At 39.9% G+C, this 17,972-nt stretch overlaps 1 protein-coding gene across 1 annotated transcript in view; it reads left to right on the top strand.

Moving 5' to 3' along the window:
• Positions 1 to 17,972, top strand: part of DENND2C (DENN domain containing 2C) — a 132,428-nt gene that overhangs the window by 100,055 nt on the left and 14,401 nt on the right. The window contains 5 exon segments of the mRNA XM_029573427.1: positions 5,607 to 5,716; positions 6,311 to 6,380; positions 8,142 to 8,219; positions 16,380 to 16,520; positions 17,649 to 17,797. Of these exon segments, the coding sequence (XP_029429287.1) occupies positions 5,607 to 5,716; positions 6,311 to 6,380; positions 8,142 to 8,219; positions 16,380 to 16,520; positions 17,649 to 17,797 (548 nt within the window).

The following is a 17,972-nucleotide window of genomic DNA, read 5'->3' as shown; positions in this document are numbered from 1 at the left end:
AAATGGGAATTGTCGGAGTCCGCAATGCAGCAGATTCGCAAGTGGTGGGGCTCTCCTTATTTCGACTTAATGGTGGCTTGTCGGAATGCCAAAGCCTTTCGCTTTTTCAGTCGGAGGCGAGAGCACGAGGCCGAGGGCATCGATGCTCTGGTTCTTTATGTCTTTATGTCTTTCCTCCCTGGCTGCTCATGGGCAAAGTGTTGCATCGAATAGAAAAGCATCATGGGGAAGTGGTATTGGTGGCTCCAGAATGGCCACAGCATCCGTGGTTTGCTGATCTGGTCAACTTGGCTGTGGATGGGCCGATTAGGTTTGGTCATATGGAGGGCCTGCTGCATCAGGGACACTATTTTCCGACCAGGCTGCTCACTTTTGTCTAGTGGCATGGCTTTTGAGAGACGGTGTTTGAGACGTAGGAGTTATCCAGAGATGGTCATTACTACATTGTTGCAAGCCAGGAGAAAATCTACTAATATGTCCTGTGTAAGGGTATGGAAGGTTTTTGACTCCTGGTGTTCCATGAAAGGCTTTCGCCCTCTCAGGTCTTCAGTTGCTGATATTTTGTCCTTTCTACAAGAAGGTTTTGCCAAAGGCTTATCTCTCAATTCTATTAAAGTACAAGTGGCAGCATTAGGTTGTCTTCAAGGCAAGATAGATGAGTCCTCTGTTTCTGCACATCCAGATGTAATTCGGTTTCTTAGGGGGACCAATTTGCATCCTCTACTTCGGCGGGTTCCTTTTGAATCACTCCGGAGAGCGACGCTGAAGGACTTGACTCTTAAGGTTGTTTTTCTGATGGCCATATGTTTGGCTAGAAGGATTTCAGAGTTGCAGGCTCTTTTGTGTCGTGATAAATTCCTTCAAATTTCGAATTTGGGGGTCTCGTTGAGGATGGTACCTTCTTTTTTGCCGAAAGCGGTGTCAGCGTTTCACGACAGTCAGACATGGAGCTTCCAGTCTTTCCTACAGTGGAGACATCCGCGACTCATGCGAAGGAGCTCAAGTTGTTAGATGTAAGAAGAGCTTTGCTGAGGTATCTCAAAGTAACGGATGACTTCAGGAAATCAGACCACCTTTTTGGTCTGTGGAGCGATCCGAAGAGGGGCTTTCAGGCTTCTAAGGCTACTATTGCTCATTGACTTAAGGAGGCTATTGGTCCCACTTAGATTATTTGTGGTAGTCCAGTTCTGGATGGATTGCATACTCATTCTACATGTTCTCAAGCGGCCTTGTGGGCGGAGGCTCAGCTTGTTTCTCCACAGGAGATTTACAGGGCAGCAACTTGGAAGTCACTGCATACTTTTTCTAGACACCATCATCTGGATATGGGAGATATGGGTTCCCCATCTTTTGGCAAAAGTGTTCTGCGAGCGGGACTCTCCAGGTCCCACCCTGACTAGGGAGCTTTGGTACATCCCAGGAATCTTTACAGAGAAAGGAAAATTGGTTGTTACCTGCTAATTTTCATTCCTTCAGTACCACAGATCAGTCCAGAACCTGCCCATTCTGTTGAAGGGGAGAGTCATCCACTCATTGTTTTTTATAGCAGAGAATATTTTCATATTTTGTAAGGTTTGAAAGTTTGGATGTTTTTGAAATTTTGTTGTGATTGGCTTGATTATAGATCAATACTGAGGAACTGCAGGTGACACATGTGGTTAAGAAGAAATGTCAATAAAACTTTCTCTGTTTCCATCTGCTGAACGTGAGGTAAAACCCAGGAGTCTGGACTGATCTGAGGTACTACAGGAACGAAAATTAGCAGGTAGGAACCGGTTTTCCTATATATTTGCTCACAGTCAGGCCTTTTTCTCTCAGCCTCATTTTCCTGATGATTGGGGCCATATTGTTGTCCTGCCAGGAGGAAGGATGAGGATTTGTTTTTGTTTTGACCTTGAACTCAGTGGTGGGGAGGAGGTTTTTACAGTTCAAGTGCCATGTGCTGGATATTGGTTTCTTAGTACCATTATTAGTGAGTCTTCATGTTCTGTGAGCCAGTTTGCCTTTTGAGGGTTGCTCATGCCGTAGATTTTACTATCACTGGTATCATTGTTCTTCTTCTACCAGTCTAAATAGTGATGATCCTATAATAAGCTAGAAAGATCTTAGGTTGGTCCCATACCCAAGTCTCCTACAATACAGTGGATTATTAACCCTTGCTAAACAGAAAAACACACTGAAAAATTCTTATTAGTTGAATAGCTAATTAAGTAAAATATTCCTTGTGTGATCATTATTGTTTTTAGTGTGATTGGAGCAGTACAACTATTTCTTGTTTCAATTCAGGAGCTCACTTGACAAGTTCAGTCAGTATTCACAAATAAATAGTAAGGAAATGTTTAAAAAAGTGTGGTTGCAAAATGTGAACATGTTATAAGAAAGACAAATATTTGTCAAATGTAAACATCAGTGATATTTGGTGGAAGGACTCACGGTGGTATTCACTCTGACTTTGCATGCAAGCTATTCATTCAGGCCTAACTTAACACCAGGTAGTGTTTTATTTGAATTCTTGTACCATATATTTAAGAAGACTGACGCTAGAATATTTGACAAATTTAAAACAGAGCTAAATCAAGAGGGTCTTTCATTCAGACCTGTAATTAGAAAGGAACATCAAAACAACAATTATGGAGCATTGATTACATACTGCCCCACATCTGAAATATTGCTGTCAAGTTTTGTGCTTGTATTATTACCAAAGAATCTTTAATTATTGGTTGGCAAGTTGACTGTGGCATAGTTTCTCAAGACCAGATTCAGGTTCAGTTTGAATGGGAAGACATGAGGGGATCTTAAACTAGCAGTACTACCCAAACATGTTTAAGTAATTCTCCTTTTGCTGTTCTTCAGTTGAAGTAAGCAGATCACTGTACATGAGGGGCTTTTGCACTGACTGGCATCCAAACCTAGCAGTAGCAACATTCTGATAGGTACAACCTGAGCATCTGAAATGTAGCCTCAGTGCCTGAAATGTATTAAACTAAGGGAAGACCATATTGTAAATATGTTAAAACATTGCTAAGTTCTGTTCTATGTAAACCGACGAGATGTTCCCAACGTTCGTCGGTATATAAAAGTTATTAAATAATAATAATAATAATAATAATAAATAAGGTATATTTTTAGCACTGTCTCTCCTTTTTGTCTTCATCTTATTTCTTTTTTGTTTCACAAAATATAACAAATGCTGAAGAACATAGACAATTATGTTAAGGGTTTTTTTTTTTTTACTTATAATTTCTTTAGAAAATCTATAACTTTTTTTGGGGGAAGAGGTTCTTTTTATCAGCCAGAGTAAACATTAAGGGCTAAATTTTTAAACACTTAAAGGTGAATCTTAAAAGGCTAGCATGCACCAAAATCGGGAGATGTGCGCACCAGTCAGGCTCGCACACGACCACCAAATTTTAAAAGTCACCCAGATGCATGCGTATCTCCCACTGCGCGCACATCTCACTTCATTTTTAAAAAAAGGCATAGTCTAGGCACGGTGTGGGCATGTTGGGGCACGGCCAAGAGATGTGCACCTAAATACTTACGTGCCCAAGTTTCACTGCCGCATAACTTTACTTCTATGGATAAGGCATTGTAAAAAAAAAAATTGTTATTTCTGCAGGGTTTAAAGGGTCTGGGGTAACTGGGGGGAGTACAGGCTATCAAACTGGGGGGCGGGGGGGGGGGGGGGGTTGGAGGACCTAGCTGTTAACTGGGAGAACTGGTGGATAAACTGGTGAGGACACATGCCCTTTATAAAATACCCTGACTTACGCAGTAGAATCAGGATTTATATGCCTTGGCACACACCCACTTAAAATTGGCTGCACATGTGTGCACGGCCAGGCTATTTTATAACATACGCACATATGTGTGCACAAGTTATAAAATGGCCACGTATCTGAGTGCGTGCCGATGCACATGTGCCAAAATATGTCTACACGCCGGTTTGAAAGTTACAATCCCTGTTGAAACTTCGGTGAATAATAGGAATTACATGCATAAATTGCTTATCTTCTCATTGTGAATTTTCAGCTGCCTAAAGATACATACCTAATTTAATTGCATCCAGAAATTTGCAGACCCAAAAATAGGCGATGCTGGGGTAGGAATGTATGTTAAAAAAAATTGTGCAATTGGTAAAGTTGCACATGTATATTTGAGCCAAATAGCAACCCAATTTTCAAAGTCAACTTGTGTATATATCTTTTGTTTGAATGAGAGAGGGTCAGCCCAGTGGTTCAGTGAGGGACCTGATTTGTGGCTTGGTCTCCCCTGAGATGGCTGGAACTGGGGATACTGTGGAAGCAATGCTCACAGCCCCTGGGTGGAGGGAATCCCAGTCATTGGCAACACATAGTATGGAACCAGATCCCAGGCCTGGTTCCAGCTGAACTGGAAGCCCAAGAACCAGGAGAAAACTGCCAGATCACTAAAAAAAAAAAAAAAAAAGGAGAGATAACTGAGGGGGATTATGCGTACTTGAAATTATATGCATATCTCAGAGGTTAATATATATGAAAAGTCTAGCCCAAATATGGCTGAGGATTGTATAGTTGCAACTGGGGAAACCTCATATAGGGCCTGAAATAGGCTATTTTAATGCCTATATGGCTACTGGAAATCTGACTCCACGGCTGTGGATGTCAGAGAAAGTTGTAATCATTGGTTACCCTAGAAGGTATGATGCTTTACTGACTATTAAAGCTATCATATGAGTCAGGATAAAGATACTGGTATCCAAGAATAGGTTTTACCAGATTGTGTGTGCTCACTGTTTTGGCGCCAAGATTATGAAAAAATCTTCATGCTGTGAGTGTATCAGTCCCGACACTGCAATGTTTCGAATCAAAATTCTTCATCAGGGAATCACTTATTAGCATGGAACATGCACATAAATCTTGGCTGTTATAGGTACTCAGGTAGTAGTGGTCAATGTGCTCCCACGGTTAAGACTCTTGGCGCGATATGCGATCTCCGTCTGCCGGACGTGCAAAACAGTGAGCACACACAATCTGGTAAAACCCATTCTTGGTTACCAGTATCTTTATCCTGACTCATATGATAGCTTTACTAGTCAGACATCCCCAGCCGTGGAGTCAGATTTCCAGTAGCCATATAGGCATTAAAATAGCCTATTTCAGGCCCTATATGAGGTTTCCCCAGTTTCAACTATACAATCCTCAGCCATATTTGGGCTAGACTTTTCATATATATTGATATTTTATAAATGTCTAGTCTTATTGGATCTATATTTCTGTGTATTTATCTCAGAGGTTAGGCATGCTACTGAAAATGTATGCCTAAATGTTAAATGTTCATTCAGAAAGAGAGATTCTGTCACCTGTGGAGTACATCTTTTGCACTGGTATTTTTCCCATCTGAATATTAGGATATTTTCTTTAATAAATATAAAGCAATTTTAGTACTGAGGAACTGAATATCTCACAATAAAAATTAGGGAGATGCAACTTTTTTCCCTAATTCTCGAGTTATTATAGTGCATTTTCATTTTCTCTGTTTTTGGGGTTCATCAGGATAGTGAATTTATTTGCTTTAGTTTAAACTGTGATGACAGTTATGTTGAATGAGTTTGATTGATTTTTCAGGCTGAGCAGCCTTTGAGGCAATCTCGGGATACAGAGGAGAGACTAAAAGTCATTCCCAGTTTCTGCTTTCCTGATTCAAAAGACTGGATTCCCACTTCTGAACTTAAAAGGTAAGTGCTAGGCCTCTACCAGTGGTAATGTTTGTGCAAGCATTTCTTATGTATTGTATAAATAAGCTGACAGTGATTAATTATACTCATTGGATTTGTTTAGCTTGTGTATTTCCCTTGGATATTTAATTACAATGGTGCTAAAATGATTATTCAATTAAAAGAAGTACCCAGAAATAGTCAAGATTTGGTGCTAAAATGATTTACTCAATTAAAAGAAGTAAGTACTCTAAAATAAAGTCAAGATTGAAACTCCAGGCTGAGTACAAATCTAGTAAATTAAAAATGTTTTTTTATCCTTTTTTGTTTAGTTAATTTTTGTTTTCGTGTTTTGTACCATGGAAACCTTTTTAAGCAGAAACTGGATCAGTCTCCAGAAGTCAAACCCTCATATGTGGATTAAAAAAGGGTAGTAACTACAACAGTAGTAAAACTTACTGTTACACTTTTTGCATTTGTATTGAAAAAGATGGAGAACACTGAAAAATCAGAAATGTGTAATAATCTTGAAAGCAAAAGACTGGAATACATTTTGTTTGCAATTTGTCTTTAACTACTCTGTCTTGAATCTGAGTTCATTTCTTATCATTTTAGTGAAACCTTTTCCTTTGTTTTAACGGGAGAGGATGGAAGCAGGTGGTTTGGATACTGTAAGAAGCTTTTGGTAAGTTTATTTACTTATTGTTAAGCACATAATATTGTGCAAAAAAGCCTTCCATAGGTGTAACTTTGACATTGGCACTAACTTGGAAACACTTTCTCATCTGCTGCTGTGTGCTCTCTTTATAATAACAGTAAAGATTGCCCAGTTGCACACTTGAAATCTTCTGTTGATCCATAAATGAGGTAAACAATGGACCATACCTGCCATCTTACACTACCCCAGTAGCACACCTCAGAGACCATCTTTGGGGGCTACAAGGGAGTTCAGTTTCTGTGTATGGGTTGGGTTGGATTCCTGGTGACAGTTAATGTTGGCAGTGAAGAATTTGTTACCTTACTTTTTGTAGCATCTGCAGGCTCGCATAAGCCAGTAAAGGGACAATTTCCAAATAGCCCATGTAATTGTCTTTTTAGCATGCAAACTACATAGTAATATAGCAGATAATGGCAAAAAAAAAAAGACCAGTTGGCTCATTCAGGACTTTCATATGCAAACGTTGCTTGTATTTTGTAAGCTTCTTTCACTGCACTTCAGTCTTTTGGGCAGCAGAGTATGAAAAATCCCCTTTTTTTAGTTTATACTCAACACCCCTCCTCTCCCATTTCCAACCACAACATCCCACAATAATTGACAGCCACTAATACCAGTGCAGCTATTACCTGAATATCTGGCCTCTTAGATCCCAGTGGACTTTCCAGACAGTTCCTTTACCCAATGAACCTGCCACATTGGTAGGATCAACATGAGAAGACAGTGCATAGCCTGCTAGACCCAGCTACATCAGCACTTGCATTTCTGCTGACTTCAGGTACTTTCTTTTTGACAATTAGCGTAATGTACGTGTGATAAAGGCAACCATGTACTTTGCACCCATAATTTTGCTTGTATAGTCAAGGAAGGTAAATATGCATACTTTTGAAAATGTCACGCATACTTTGAAAATGTTGTTGTCCTTCCCGGACCTTAAGATTCCCCCCCCCCCCCCCTTCAATTCTGACTAAAAGTAAGCATGTTGTGGAAACCTGTGCATATTCAACCAGGCAGAGGAGAGCAGTTTTTAGGCAGGGTCATTTATATGCTTAACCATCAATTATGTAATACGTCTTGAAGTAGGGATCCAGCCAGGAAGAATGGAATAAATACTAAATTAAATTATTCCAGCACATCTAAATTGCTTTGGAAAATTCTTCTCTAAATGTCTGTGAGATGTTAGTTTATTTAGGCCCTTAGCCAGCCAGTTAGGTGCTGCGCACTGCCATGCAGAGCAACTGAGTTCAAAGCTCAGGTTACGTGAGCCATAGCTGAGGATGTCACACGAGCAGTGTTCTTAGCCCTTGGGGGAAGGGAGTCCCAGTCATTGTGCAATAGCAACACCAAGTGGCCAGATTGAGGGTCCACGACTACAGGGTTTCAGAAGGAGCCTTGGAGAGGGCCACCTGCTGACGGCTGTCGCTGCAGTGACTAAAGTAAGTTGACAGAGGATGTAAAATAGGGGGAAAGTCTCTGGCTAGTTACAAATGAAGGTCCTGGTTTTAATTGAGCTGGAAATCCAAAAAGGCATGAGGAAACTGCAAGGTCTCACAAAGACACATATAGGGCCTTATTCAAAAATGATTTTCTCATCTTGTGCCTATAGAAAATATTTTATTTTTCCAGTGAAGAGGATATGATAAATAAAATAATTTCTTAGCATAAGCATGTATGTTTCTGATGTGTTTACTAACATAGTGTAGAAATAAAAATATTTATATTTCCCTTTAGCCACACGGAAAAGGAAAAAGATTGCCAGAAGTGTACTGCATGGTTAGTCGACTAGGCTGTTTTAATCTCTTTTCAAAGGTAAGGGGAAACAAAGCCTAAGACTTTTGGAAATTTTATATTGAATTTAGCATATTTTATTAACACATTCTGCTGTCACAATGGATTCCAGTCTTTGGAAGTTCAAAAAGAACTATCTATAAGAAGAGCTCCTGTCTCTCAGAGAACGAGTCTGATTTCTGGAGACTAGAGTGGCAGACCTGGAGGAAATGAGGCAGACAGAGTCATATAAACTTCTCACTCCCAAATTATATTTTTTCATCCCAATTTCCCCATGTTTTCCGTTAATTTAAGTTTTATTTGTTACCTTTATAAGTTTGCTTTATTTAAGTTATATCACTGTATTTATTTTTTATTTGCTTTATGTAAAAGACTTCATCTATTATTATCATGTTCAATGTATAACGTTCCAGAGTATGTTTTTGTTCTCTGTACACCGACGCGATATCTCTGATGAGCGGCGGTATATAAAAATCAATAAATAATAATAATATATATAGATGAGACCTTCAGAGACAGGCAGCCAAGTCCCAACTCAAGTCTGGCAGCCCTGGTGCTGCCTTGGAGGAGGAAGGTCTCACGATCGGAGTGCATCAACCTGGTGCAGCAGGAAATAATCCTGTAGCAAGGACCTGCTCTCCAGGTGGTGCATTGTCCTCTCTCCCAGGGCTACTGCCCAGGAGGGAATGATTAGATCAGCCGTCATAGTTGGTGATTCGATTATTAGGAATGTAGACAGCGGGTGGCTGGTGGGTGTGAGGATTGCCGGGTAACATGCCAACCTGTTGCGAAGTTGGCGGACCTCATGCGTCACCTAGATAGGATTTTAGACAATGCTGTGGATGAGCCAGCTTTCATGATATATGTGGGCACCAACAACATAGGAAAATGTGGGAGGGAGGTTCTGAAAGCCAAATTTAAGCTCTTAGGTAGAAAACTGAAATCCAGAACCTCCAGGCTCACATTCTCTGAAATGTTCCCTGTTCCACGCACAGGTTCCCAAAGGCAGGCACAGCTTGGGAGTCTCAATGTGTGGATGAGATGACGGTGGAAGGAAGAGGGATTCTGTTTTGTAAGGAATTGGGGAACATTTTGGGGAAGGGGGAGTCTTTACCGAAGGGATGGACTCCATCTTAATCAGGGTGGAATCAGGCTGCTGGCGCTAACCTTTAAAAAGGAGATAGAATAGCTTTTAAACTAAAAAGGGGAAAGCCAACAGTGCTCAGCAGCACATGGTTCAGAGGGAGGTATCTTCGAAGGATACTAATGAAGCATTAGAGTTAGGGCATCCCGACAGTGAGGTTCCAATAATAACAAAAGCAGTCCAAGTGCCTATAATTATAAACTCAACTGAGCTAAAAGTTTCCAAAAAACACATTTTGAAATGTTTGTATGCTAATGCCAGAAGGCTAAAGAAGTAAGATGGGAGAATTAGAGTGTATAGAAGTGAATGATGATAGTCTTTATTGGCATCTCAGAGACATGGTGGAAAGAGGATAACCAATGGGATAGTGCTATACCAGGGTACAAATTATCAAGCAGATTTTAAATTGCCCACGCGCATAAAATACGGGGGTTATGTGTGTGGCCAGGCCTTGAGCACGCCGCAAGCATTTTAGAAGGGGCCCAGCCGCACGCGTAACCCTTGTTACGCACACAAGGGCCAGGCCTCGGCAAAGGGTTGGTCCAGGAGGTAGGGATGGGCAGTCCAGAGGGCGGGGCAGGGCTGGAGGCAGCCGGTACAGCGGCCTTTTGCCACTGTGCCAGGGGATCACACACGTTATAATATCACGTGGCCATGTGCACACGCCAGGTAGCATGCGCACATGGACACGTGCGTATGTTTAAAAATCTACTCCTATATCGCAGTGACAGAGAGGAGCATCTTGGTGGCAGGGTGGCACTTTATGTCCAGGATGGTATAGAGTCCAACAGGATAAAGATCCTGCATGAGACTAAATAAACTGGTAAACAAAGTTTTTGTTTCCTTCAGGCTTTTTGGTGTTCCAAATAGAGTTTTTTTGGTGCTGATCACAGATATTACTTCAAAATGTAATTCTAATCCTAACATGCATTTCTAATCCTAACATGCATTTCTAATCCTAACATGGATAAATAATTTCCATGTCGTTCAACTAAATTATTCCTGCTTGTTGACCCTCTCTCTTGTACCTTCTTATTTACCCAGATTCTTTATTAGCCTACTTCCTCCCAGTTAGCCATCCCTGTTCATTGTAATTTCCTTTCTCAGTTTATTGTGAACCGACATGATGTGTCCTACGAATGCCGGTATATAAAAATGTTAAATAAATAAATTTAAAAAATGTGTACATCACATAAGGTTTTTGAGAAATGGCCAATTTTGTGTTACAATAATTGTGAAATTTTAAAACATAATCTCGTGTACATATATTTTCTTGCTGGACAGTAGTTTTTATGATTTTTAAAATTCATGTCTTATTTTTGATGGCCATAAGCAACATAACATGTAACAGAGACTAACCTTTTTTTTAAATACACCAAGAAACTCTACCTGATCATGCCAGAACTTGCTCGGGCAAGCCCCAGCTCGGCTGCAAGATTCAAACTTGTTTCCATGACACACAGCCTTATATAAGCAGCAGCAATGAGTAGTCTACTATGCAAAGTCTATGTAAATGAGTGAATCGTATCGCTAAAACTGTTGAGTTTAAAGCTTGTGGATTTAATTTCATATACTTTATGAAATGTCGCACCAATGTCGTAATAGCTGTGACACGTTTTGTTATATCTGTGGTGAGTTTACTCTGAAAGCACAGAAAAGGAGTATGACTGCATTCATTAAGAAGGCATACAAGTTATACTTCGGGTGCAAAATTGGTGACCAGGACAGAGAATGGACTCCTCATATATGTTGAGCATCTTGCGCCAGTAGTCTGCGAGCTTGGCTGAAAGGTGTGCGACCATCCATGCCGTTTGCCATCCCAATGATATGGAGGGAACAGAAATATCATATAACTGACTGTTACTTCTGCATGACGAATGTGCCGGGATACTCATCAAAGAACAGGAAGTTTATTAAGTACCCTAACCTTGCATCGGCAATGAGACCAGTGTCGCATGACAACAGTCTTCCTGTTCCAAAACCGCCAGAGGTGTGGACACTTGAGGATGAGGAGGTAGGCGATGATGGCGAGCCATCGCAGATGGAAGCTGCGGCTGATCCTGACTTTGTGCCATCAACATCCAGCAATCCACATTTAATATCTCAGAGCTGAACGATCTGGTCAGAGATTTGGCTTTATCAAGAGTCAGGCAGAGCTGCTTGAGTCAAGGCTGCAAGGATGGAATCTTTTGTCATCTGATACAAAAATTTCAGTATTTTGAAGCCGTGATGAAGGTTTGACAAAATATTTTTCAACCAAGTAGACAGTCTGACTTTTTGCTCTGACATCAATGGATTATTTTGTGCTCTCGGATGTGACCACGACCCAATAGAATGGCGACTGTTTATTGATTCATCAATCTTAAGTTTGAAGGCTGTTTTGCTGCACAACGATAATATCTACCCATCAATACCTGTCGGACATGCTGTTCATATGAAAGAAACGTTTGAGAACATGCAGCTACTGCTAAACCATATTGAGTACTCGAGATACAACTGGAATTTATGTGGTGATCTCAAGGAAGTTGCAATTCTACTGGGTCTGCAGCTTGGTTACACCAAGTATTATTGCTTCCTTTATGAGTGGGACAGTCGAGCAAGAGATTCGCATTACATCAGAAAAGTCTGGCCTCTCCTCAAGAAGTTGGTTTCAGGGCAGAAGAATGTTGCGCACGACCCATTGGTGGATCCAAGTAAGATATTTCTTCCACCTTTGCACATCAAACTTGGGCTGATGAAAAACTTTGTTAAGGCAATGAACAAGCAAAGTAAAGCCTTTGATTATATGCGGCAAATGTTTCCACGTATAAGTGATGCCAAGATAAAGGAAGGTGTTTTCGTTGGCCCACAAATCCGAGCTGTGATGAAGGACAGCCACTTTGATGGTCTTCTGCAAGGTACATAACGTGTTGCGTGGACAGCCTTCAAGAATTTCATTTGTAACTTTCTAGGCAACTATAAGGCAGCAGACTATGTCGAACAGGTTGAAAATCTGCTTCAGGGGTACAAATTGATGAAGTGCAACATGTCATTGAAGATACATTTTCTTCATTCCCACTTGGACTTCTTCCCAGACAACCTTGGCACTGTGAGTGATGAACATGGTAAAATGTTTCATCAAGACATTGTCAAAATGGAGAAACGGTATCAAGGCAAGTGGAACTCCTCCATGCTAGGTGACTATTGTTGGACTCTCATCCACAAAGCGTCGGACAGTGATTACAAACGAAAATATGCGGCAAAACATTTTTAGTTTTGTTTTCTGGTGCCAACATTGCCATTATAGCATATGCCGCTACAGACACGTAACAATGCTTGGGGGGTAATTTTCAAAGGAGTTACGTGCATAAATGTAACTACTATTGTAGCAATTTTCAAAAGCCACTTACTCACGTAAAGTGCACTTATGCGAATAAATCCTATGGACGATTCAATGGCATATATTGTAGCAATTTTCAAAAGCCCACTTACTCGAGTAAAGTGCATTTACACGCGTAAAACACAGTTTTACGCGTGTAAATGCTTTTAAAAATCTGACCCTTAATGTATATCGCAATTTTCTGGCAAACGGTACGTGATACAGACATAATAAATGCATATTTGTGTTCAGCTTGTTAAAATCTACTTGTTTCACCGAAGGTTATGGAGGAAACAAAATGTTCCCAGAAATTTGTTTAGAATCTTTAAGGATAGAAATCCCTTGTGTTTTGGGGAAGAGTATAGTGATAGGAGTATATTACTGTCCACCTAGCCAAGATGGTGAGAAGGACAGTGAAATGTTAAGATAAATTAAGGAAGCTAACTAAATTGGTAGTGCAGTAATAATGGGATATTTCAATTACTCCAATATTGACTGGGTAAGTGAAACATCAGGACATGCTAGAAAGTTCCTGAATGGAATAAATGAGTTTTTATGAAGCAATTGGTTCAGGAACCGATGAGAGAGGGAGCAATTTTAGATCTAGTTCTCAGTGGAGCGTAGGATTTGGTAAGAAAGGTAACAGTGGTGGGGCCACTTGGCAATAGTGATCATAATATGATCAAATTTGAATTGATGACTGGAAGGGGGACAGTAAGTAAATCCATGGCTCTAGCACTAAACGTTCAAAAGGGAAACTTTGATAAAATGAGAAATATAGTTAAAAAATACAGAAAAGTGCAGCTACAAAGGTAAAATGTGTGCAACAGGCGTGGGCATTGTTAAAAAATACCATCCTGGAAGCACAGTTTAGGTTTATTCCACGCATTAGAAAAGGTGGAAGGTCAAACGATTGCCAGCATGGTAAAAAGTGAGATGAAAGAGGCTATTTTAGCCAAAAGATCTTCATTCAAAAATTAGAAGAAGGATCCAGCAGAAGATAATAGTATAAAGCATAAGCATTGGCAAGTTAAATGTAAGACATTGATAAGACAGGCTGAGAGAATTTGAAAAGAAGTTGGCCATAGAGGCAAAAACTCACAATAAAAACCTTTGTAAATATATCTGAAGCAGAAAGCCTGCGAGGGAGTCAGTTGGACTGTTAGATGGTCGAGGGGTTAAAGGGGCACTGAGAGAAGATAAGGCCATTGCGGAAAGATTAAACGATTTCTTTGCTTCGGTGTTTACTGAAGAGGATGTTGGGGAGATACCCATTCTGGAGATGGCTTTCAAAGATAATGTTTCAGATGAACTGAACCAAATCACGGTGAACCTGGAAGATGTGGTAGACTAGATTGACAAACTGAAGAGTAGTAAATCACCTTGATCAGATGGTATACACCCCAGGGTTCTGAAAGAGCTAACAAATGAAATTTCAGACCTATTTCAATTAATTTGTAACCTAACATTAAAATAATCCATTGTACCTGAAGATTGGAAGATGGCCAATGTAACCCTGATATTTAAAAAGGGCTCCAGGGGTGATCCAGGAAACTATAGACTTCAGTGCCGGGAAAAATCGTGGAAACTGTTATAAAGAATAAAATCACAAAACATTTAGATAGACATGGTTTACTGGGACACATCCAGCATGGATTTAACCAAGGGAAATCTTGCCTCACAAATCTCCTACATTTTTTGAAGGGGTGAATAAATATGTGGACAAAGGTGAACGGGTAGATATGGTGTATTTGGATTTTCAGAAGTCATTCAACAAAGTTTGAATCAGATATTGGTGACCAGTCAGGAAAGATGTAAACCAATCCAAAACAGTTGCAGATATACCCAGGCCCTGCAAAGGCATCAGCTTAATGCGATGGTTAATGACATCAAAAATTGCTGATAAATCTAACAATACCAAGACATATTTGGTGCCCATCTCAAAGCCACATCTAAAAATGTCAAGACTGGAAAGTAACTGTCTCTCAGTATTATGAGCTGGACTAAAACCAAATTGAAATTGGTCAAGAATGTTGTTATTATCTAAGAATTCTTGAAGCTGATTCTGAACAATATTCAGTATAACTTTCAATAAAAAGCATAAAGGCGAATTTTAAAAGCCCTGTGTGCGCCAAAGCTGGGAGATACGTGAGTACTTCGGGCTGGTGCATGTCGTGCAGATTTTAAGAAGTGCCCAAGTACACGCGTATCTCCTGGTACGCGCACAAAGGGGCAGAGCATGGGCAGGACATTGGCAGTCCGGGTATGTAACATGAAATGTGTGCTTAAGAATTTAAATGCACAAGCGCATACTAGGGTCCCCAACTGCATAACTTTACATCTGCTATGGATGGCGTGTAAGTTATGAAACAAAAAATGAGGCTAGTTAGTGGCTAGTTAGTGGGATACTTCAAAATACTGCAGCCAGAATACTGACGGGGAAAAAGAGGAGGGACCATATAACCGAAACTCTAGCAGACTTACATTGGTTACCTATCGAATACAGGATGAAATAAAAGGCCTTATGCACTATACACAAACTAATATATGATAAAGAAGCAGACTGGCTAAACACAGCCTTACGAGTACATGTTCCACAAAAAAACCTCCGCCCAGCAAACAAAGCACTACTAACAATCCCTTCCGTAAAGTCAGCAAAATTAACCCAAGTGAGAGAAAGAGCTTTATCATTGGCTGGGCCCATACTATGGAACACGATGCCCCCTGAACTCAGATTACAGAATAATCTCAAAACTTTTAAGAAAAATTTAAAAACATGGCTCTTTAAAAATGCCTTCACTAAAGAGTGTGGAGGGTAGAGAATGAAAGTACAGGGTAATGCAGATGAGAATGAATTTACTCAATCCTACATTTAAGAAGTAATATCTCAAAGAGATAGTAACTCAATAATATACCTGGACTTGACCAACATTACTCAAATAATGATTTTATTTATGAAATTGTAACCGAACTTTATTGGCACCTGTTAGAATGTACAATATCCTACATTTACTTACCTTAGTCTATGTGCCTATTTGTAAACTGTTGCGATGGTATATAACTTAGCGATGGTATAGAAAAGTTTTTAAATAAATAAATACATAAATAAATACATTTTAAGGTTTGGGGCTAAAAGGGTAAAAGGGATGCATATTAATTAGAGGGGTTAGGAAGTCCTGTCTTTTACCTGGGTGAAATGAGAATGGACTGGGGAAGTTGGTAATTGTGTTGGCACGTGTATCTAATAAAATCCCCCCCACTTATGCGGTAAAGTCAGCATGAGTACACATGTGTGCATCCATATAAAATTGCTTGCACATGTACAGACGATTTTATATCATATGCACATATACGCGTGTATGTTATAAAATGGCCGTGTCTCTGGATGTGAGCCAGCATACGCGCAACATGTACACCCGCGTGGCTTTTTGAAAGTTATCCTCCCTGGATGTATTTGTTTACATGCCCTCTTATGTTATATTGCACCACAGGCAGCCTTCAGCTCCCATGTTTCTTATGTTCAGTGTGGTACTGCTGGCACTGTATTCTCTAGGGGGATCCCATTCATTGTAACACTAATTTTATTATTCACATTGATCAATTTTATTGTCTCATTAGAAAACCTATCAGTAACAGCAGTATTATGAATCCAGTTTGTTTTGCTGTTTGTGCCCCATAGATCTTAGATGAAGTGGAGAAGAGACGGGAAATGTCTCCAGCCCTGGTGTCCCCTTTCATGCGCAGTGTCATGGAGGCTCCTTTTCCTGCTCCAGGACGCACCATCACTGTAAAAAGCTTCCTACCAGGAGCAGGAAATGAGGTAAACAAAAGCAGACAGCAGACAACTTCCAGCATCCAGTGCATCCACAGTACTTCTTGGCACTTTGTTTGAAGATGGAGTGGTAGAAGTGTAAATTGGTAGGGAATAAAATTAGTATGACGAGAAGTATTTCAATTTAGTTCATAGTTTATTCCTAACATATAATATGTGCCACAAGCTTTTTCCCTTAGGAGTCTCCTTCAGTCTCTGCCTTTCAGGTCTAATTACACCCTACCCTAAGATGACAATGAGAGAGCACACAGAGCAAGCATGCACAACCATCAAGCTTTCCTGCTTTTTATGCACATCATGTACTTCAAGCTATGAATCACTGTCCTCCAGTGAAAGGTTCTAAGGTTCTCTCTTTAGAAACCTTAAAATGTCCAATAGGTGTTGTTTTAGAATGACTCCTACAACCCTTCACCCAGCTTTCCAATACTAACTCACTGTGATCTAGAATAAGTGACTTTTAAGGATGGTGCAGAGAGTAAAATTTTAAATTTCACAGATAATTTTCAAAATGTGCTTTTTGTAAAATATTTGCTGTAGACAAGCGGGAATTTCTGTGTGAAAAGGGAAATAGAAAACACCAGTTTTGTAGGTTTTTAATTATAAAAAGGATTTCTGAATGTGAAAAAGGTGAATTTTGCCATTTTTTCATCTATGTCAGAAACTGTAATTATACAATTTGTTCACAAATTTTTCCATAAAAGCAAAAAACCTAGTTCCTACCGAGTACATTTTCACACAGATTGTCTTACTTTTTTTTCCTAGTCAGTCACTTTAGGTCCTTGGACCTCACTTCCAGTCCCAGTTCTGCCTCTGACTTGTTGTAGCCTGTCTATGGTCCAATTCTTCCTCATCTCCACCACTGCATTGTCTTAGATCACCCAAATAAAAGTGAATACCACCATTGTTCTCATCCTGTTTGCTTCTTGAAAAGCTGCCATGAGAGGTGTTCTCATTGGGGTGGCTGCATGTGTTTCTGCTTTTATTGTGATTGAAAGTCTATTGTCAGAACAAAAATCACTATCTAAGTGCATTTATTATTACTTCTACTGTTATTACTCTTCAAGTAAAGGATATATTTTGACATAATAATCTGCAGATTCTTTTCACCCTTCTTAGGTAATAGAACTGTGCAGGCCAATGGATTCCCGCTTGGAACATGTAGACTTTGACTGTTTGTTTAAGTGTCTGAGTGTATGTCATCTCGTCAAAGTATTTGCATCTCTCCTGTTGGAAAGGAGAGTCATCTTTGTTGCTGATAATCTCAGGTGAGGAATAAGCTCTCTATTACAGTTTCCTTATTTTCTAAGGGGAAAAACTTTAATTTTGTTGTTTGCATTGTCTTCTTTAGAACTATTTTTGCGATAATTTGCTTAAAACATTACTAACAGACTCCTTATCAAAGACTCTTCAGAAGCAGTTACATGTTCTAATGTACTTGAT

This window comes from Rhinatrema bivittatum, chromosome 12 (genome assembly GCF_901001135.1).
Source record: "Rhinatrema bivittatum chromosome 12, aRhiBiv1.1, whole genome shotgun sequence".
Taxonomy (NCBI): Eukaryota; Metazoa; Chordata; class Amphibia; order Gymnophiona; family Rhinatrematidae; genus Rhinatrema; species Rhinatrema bivittatum.
Note: the sequence above shows the minus strand (reverse complement) of the source record. Positions and strands in the feature narration are given on the sequence as shown.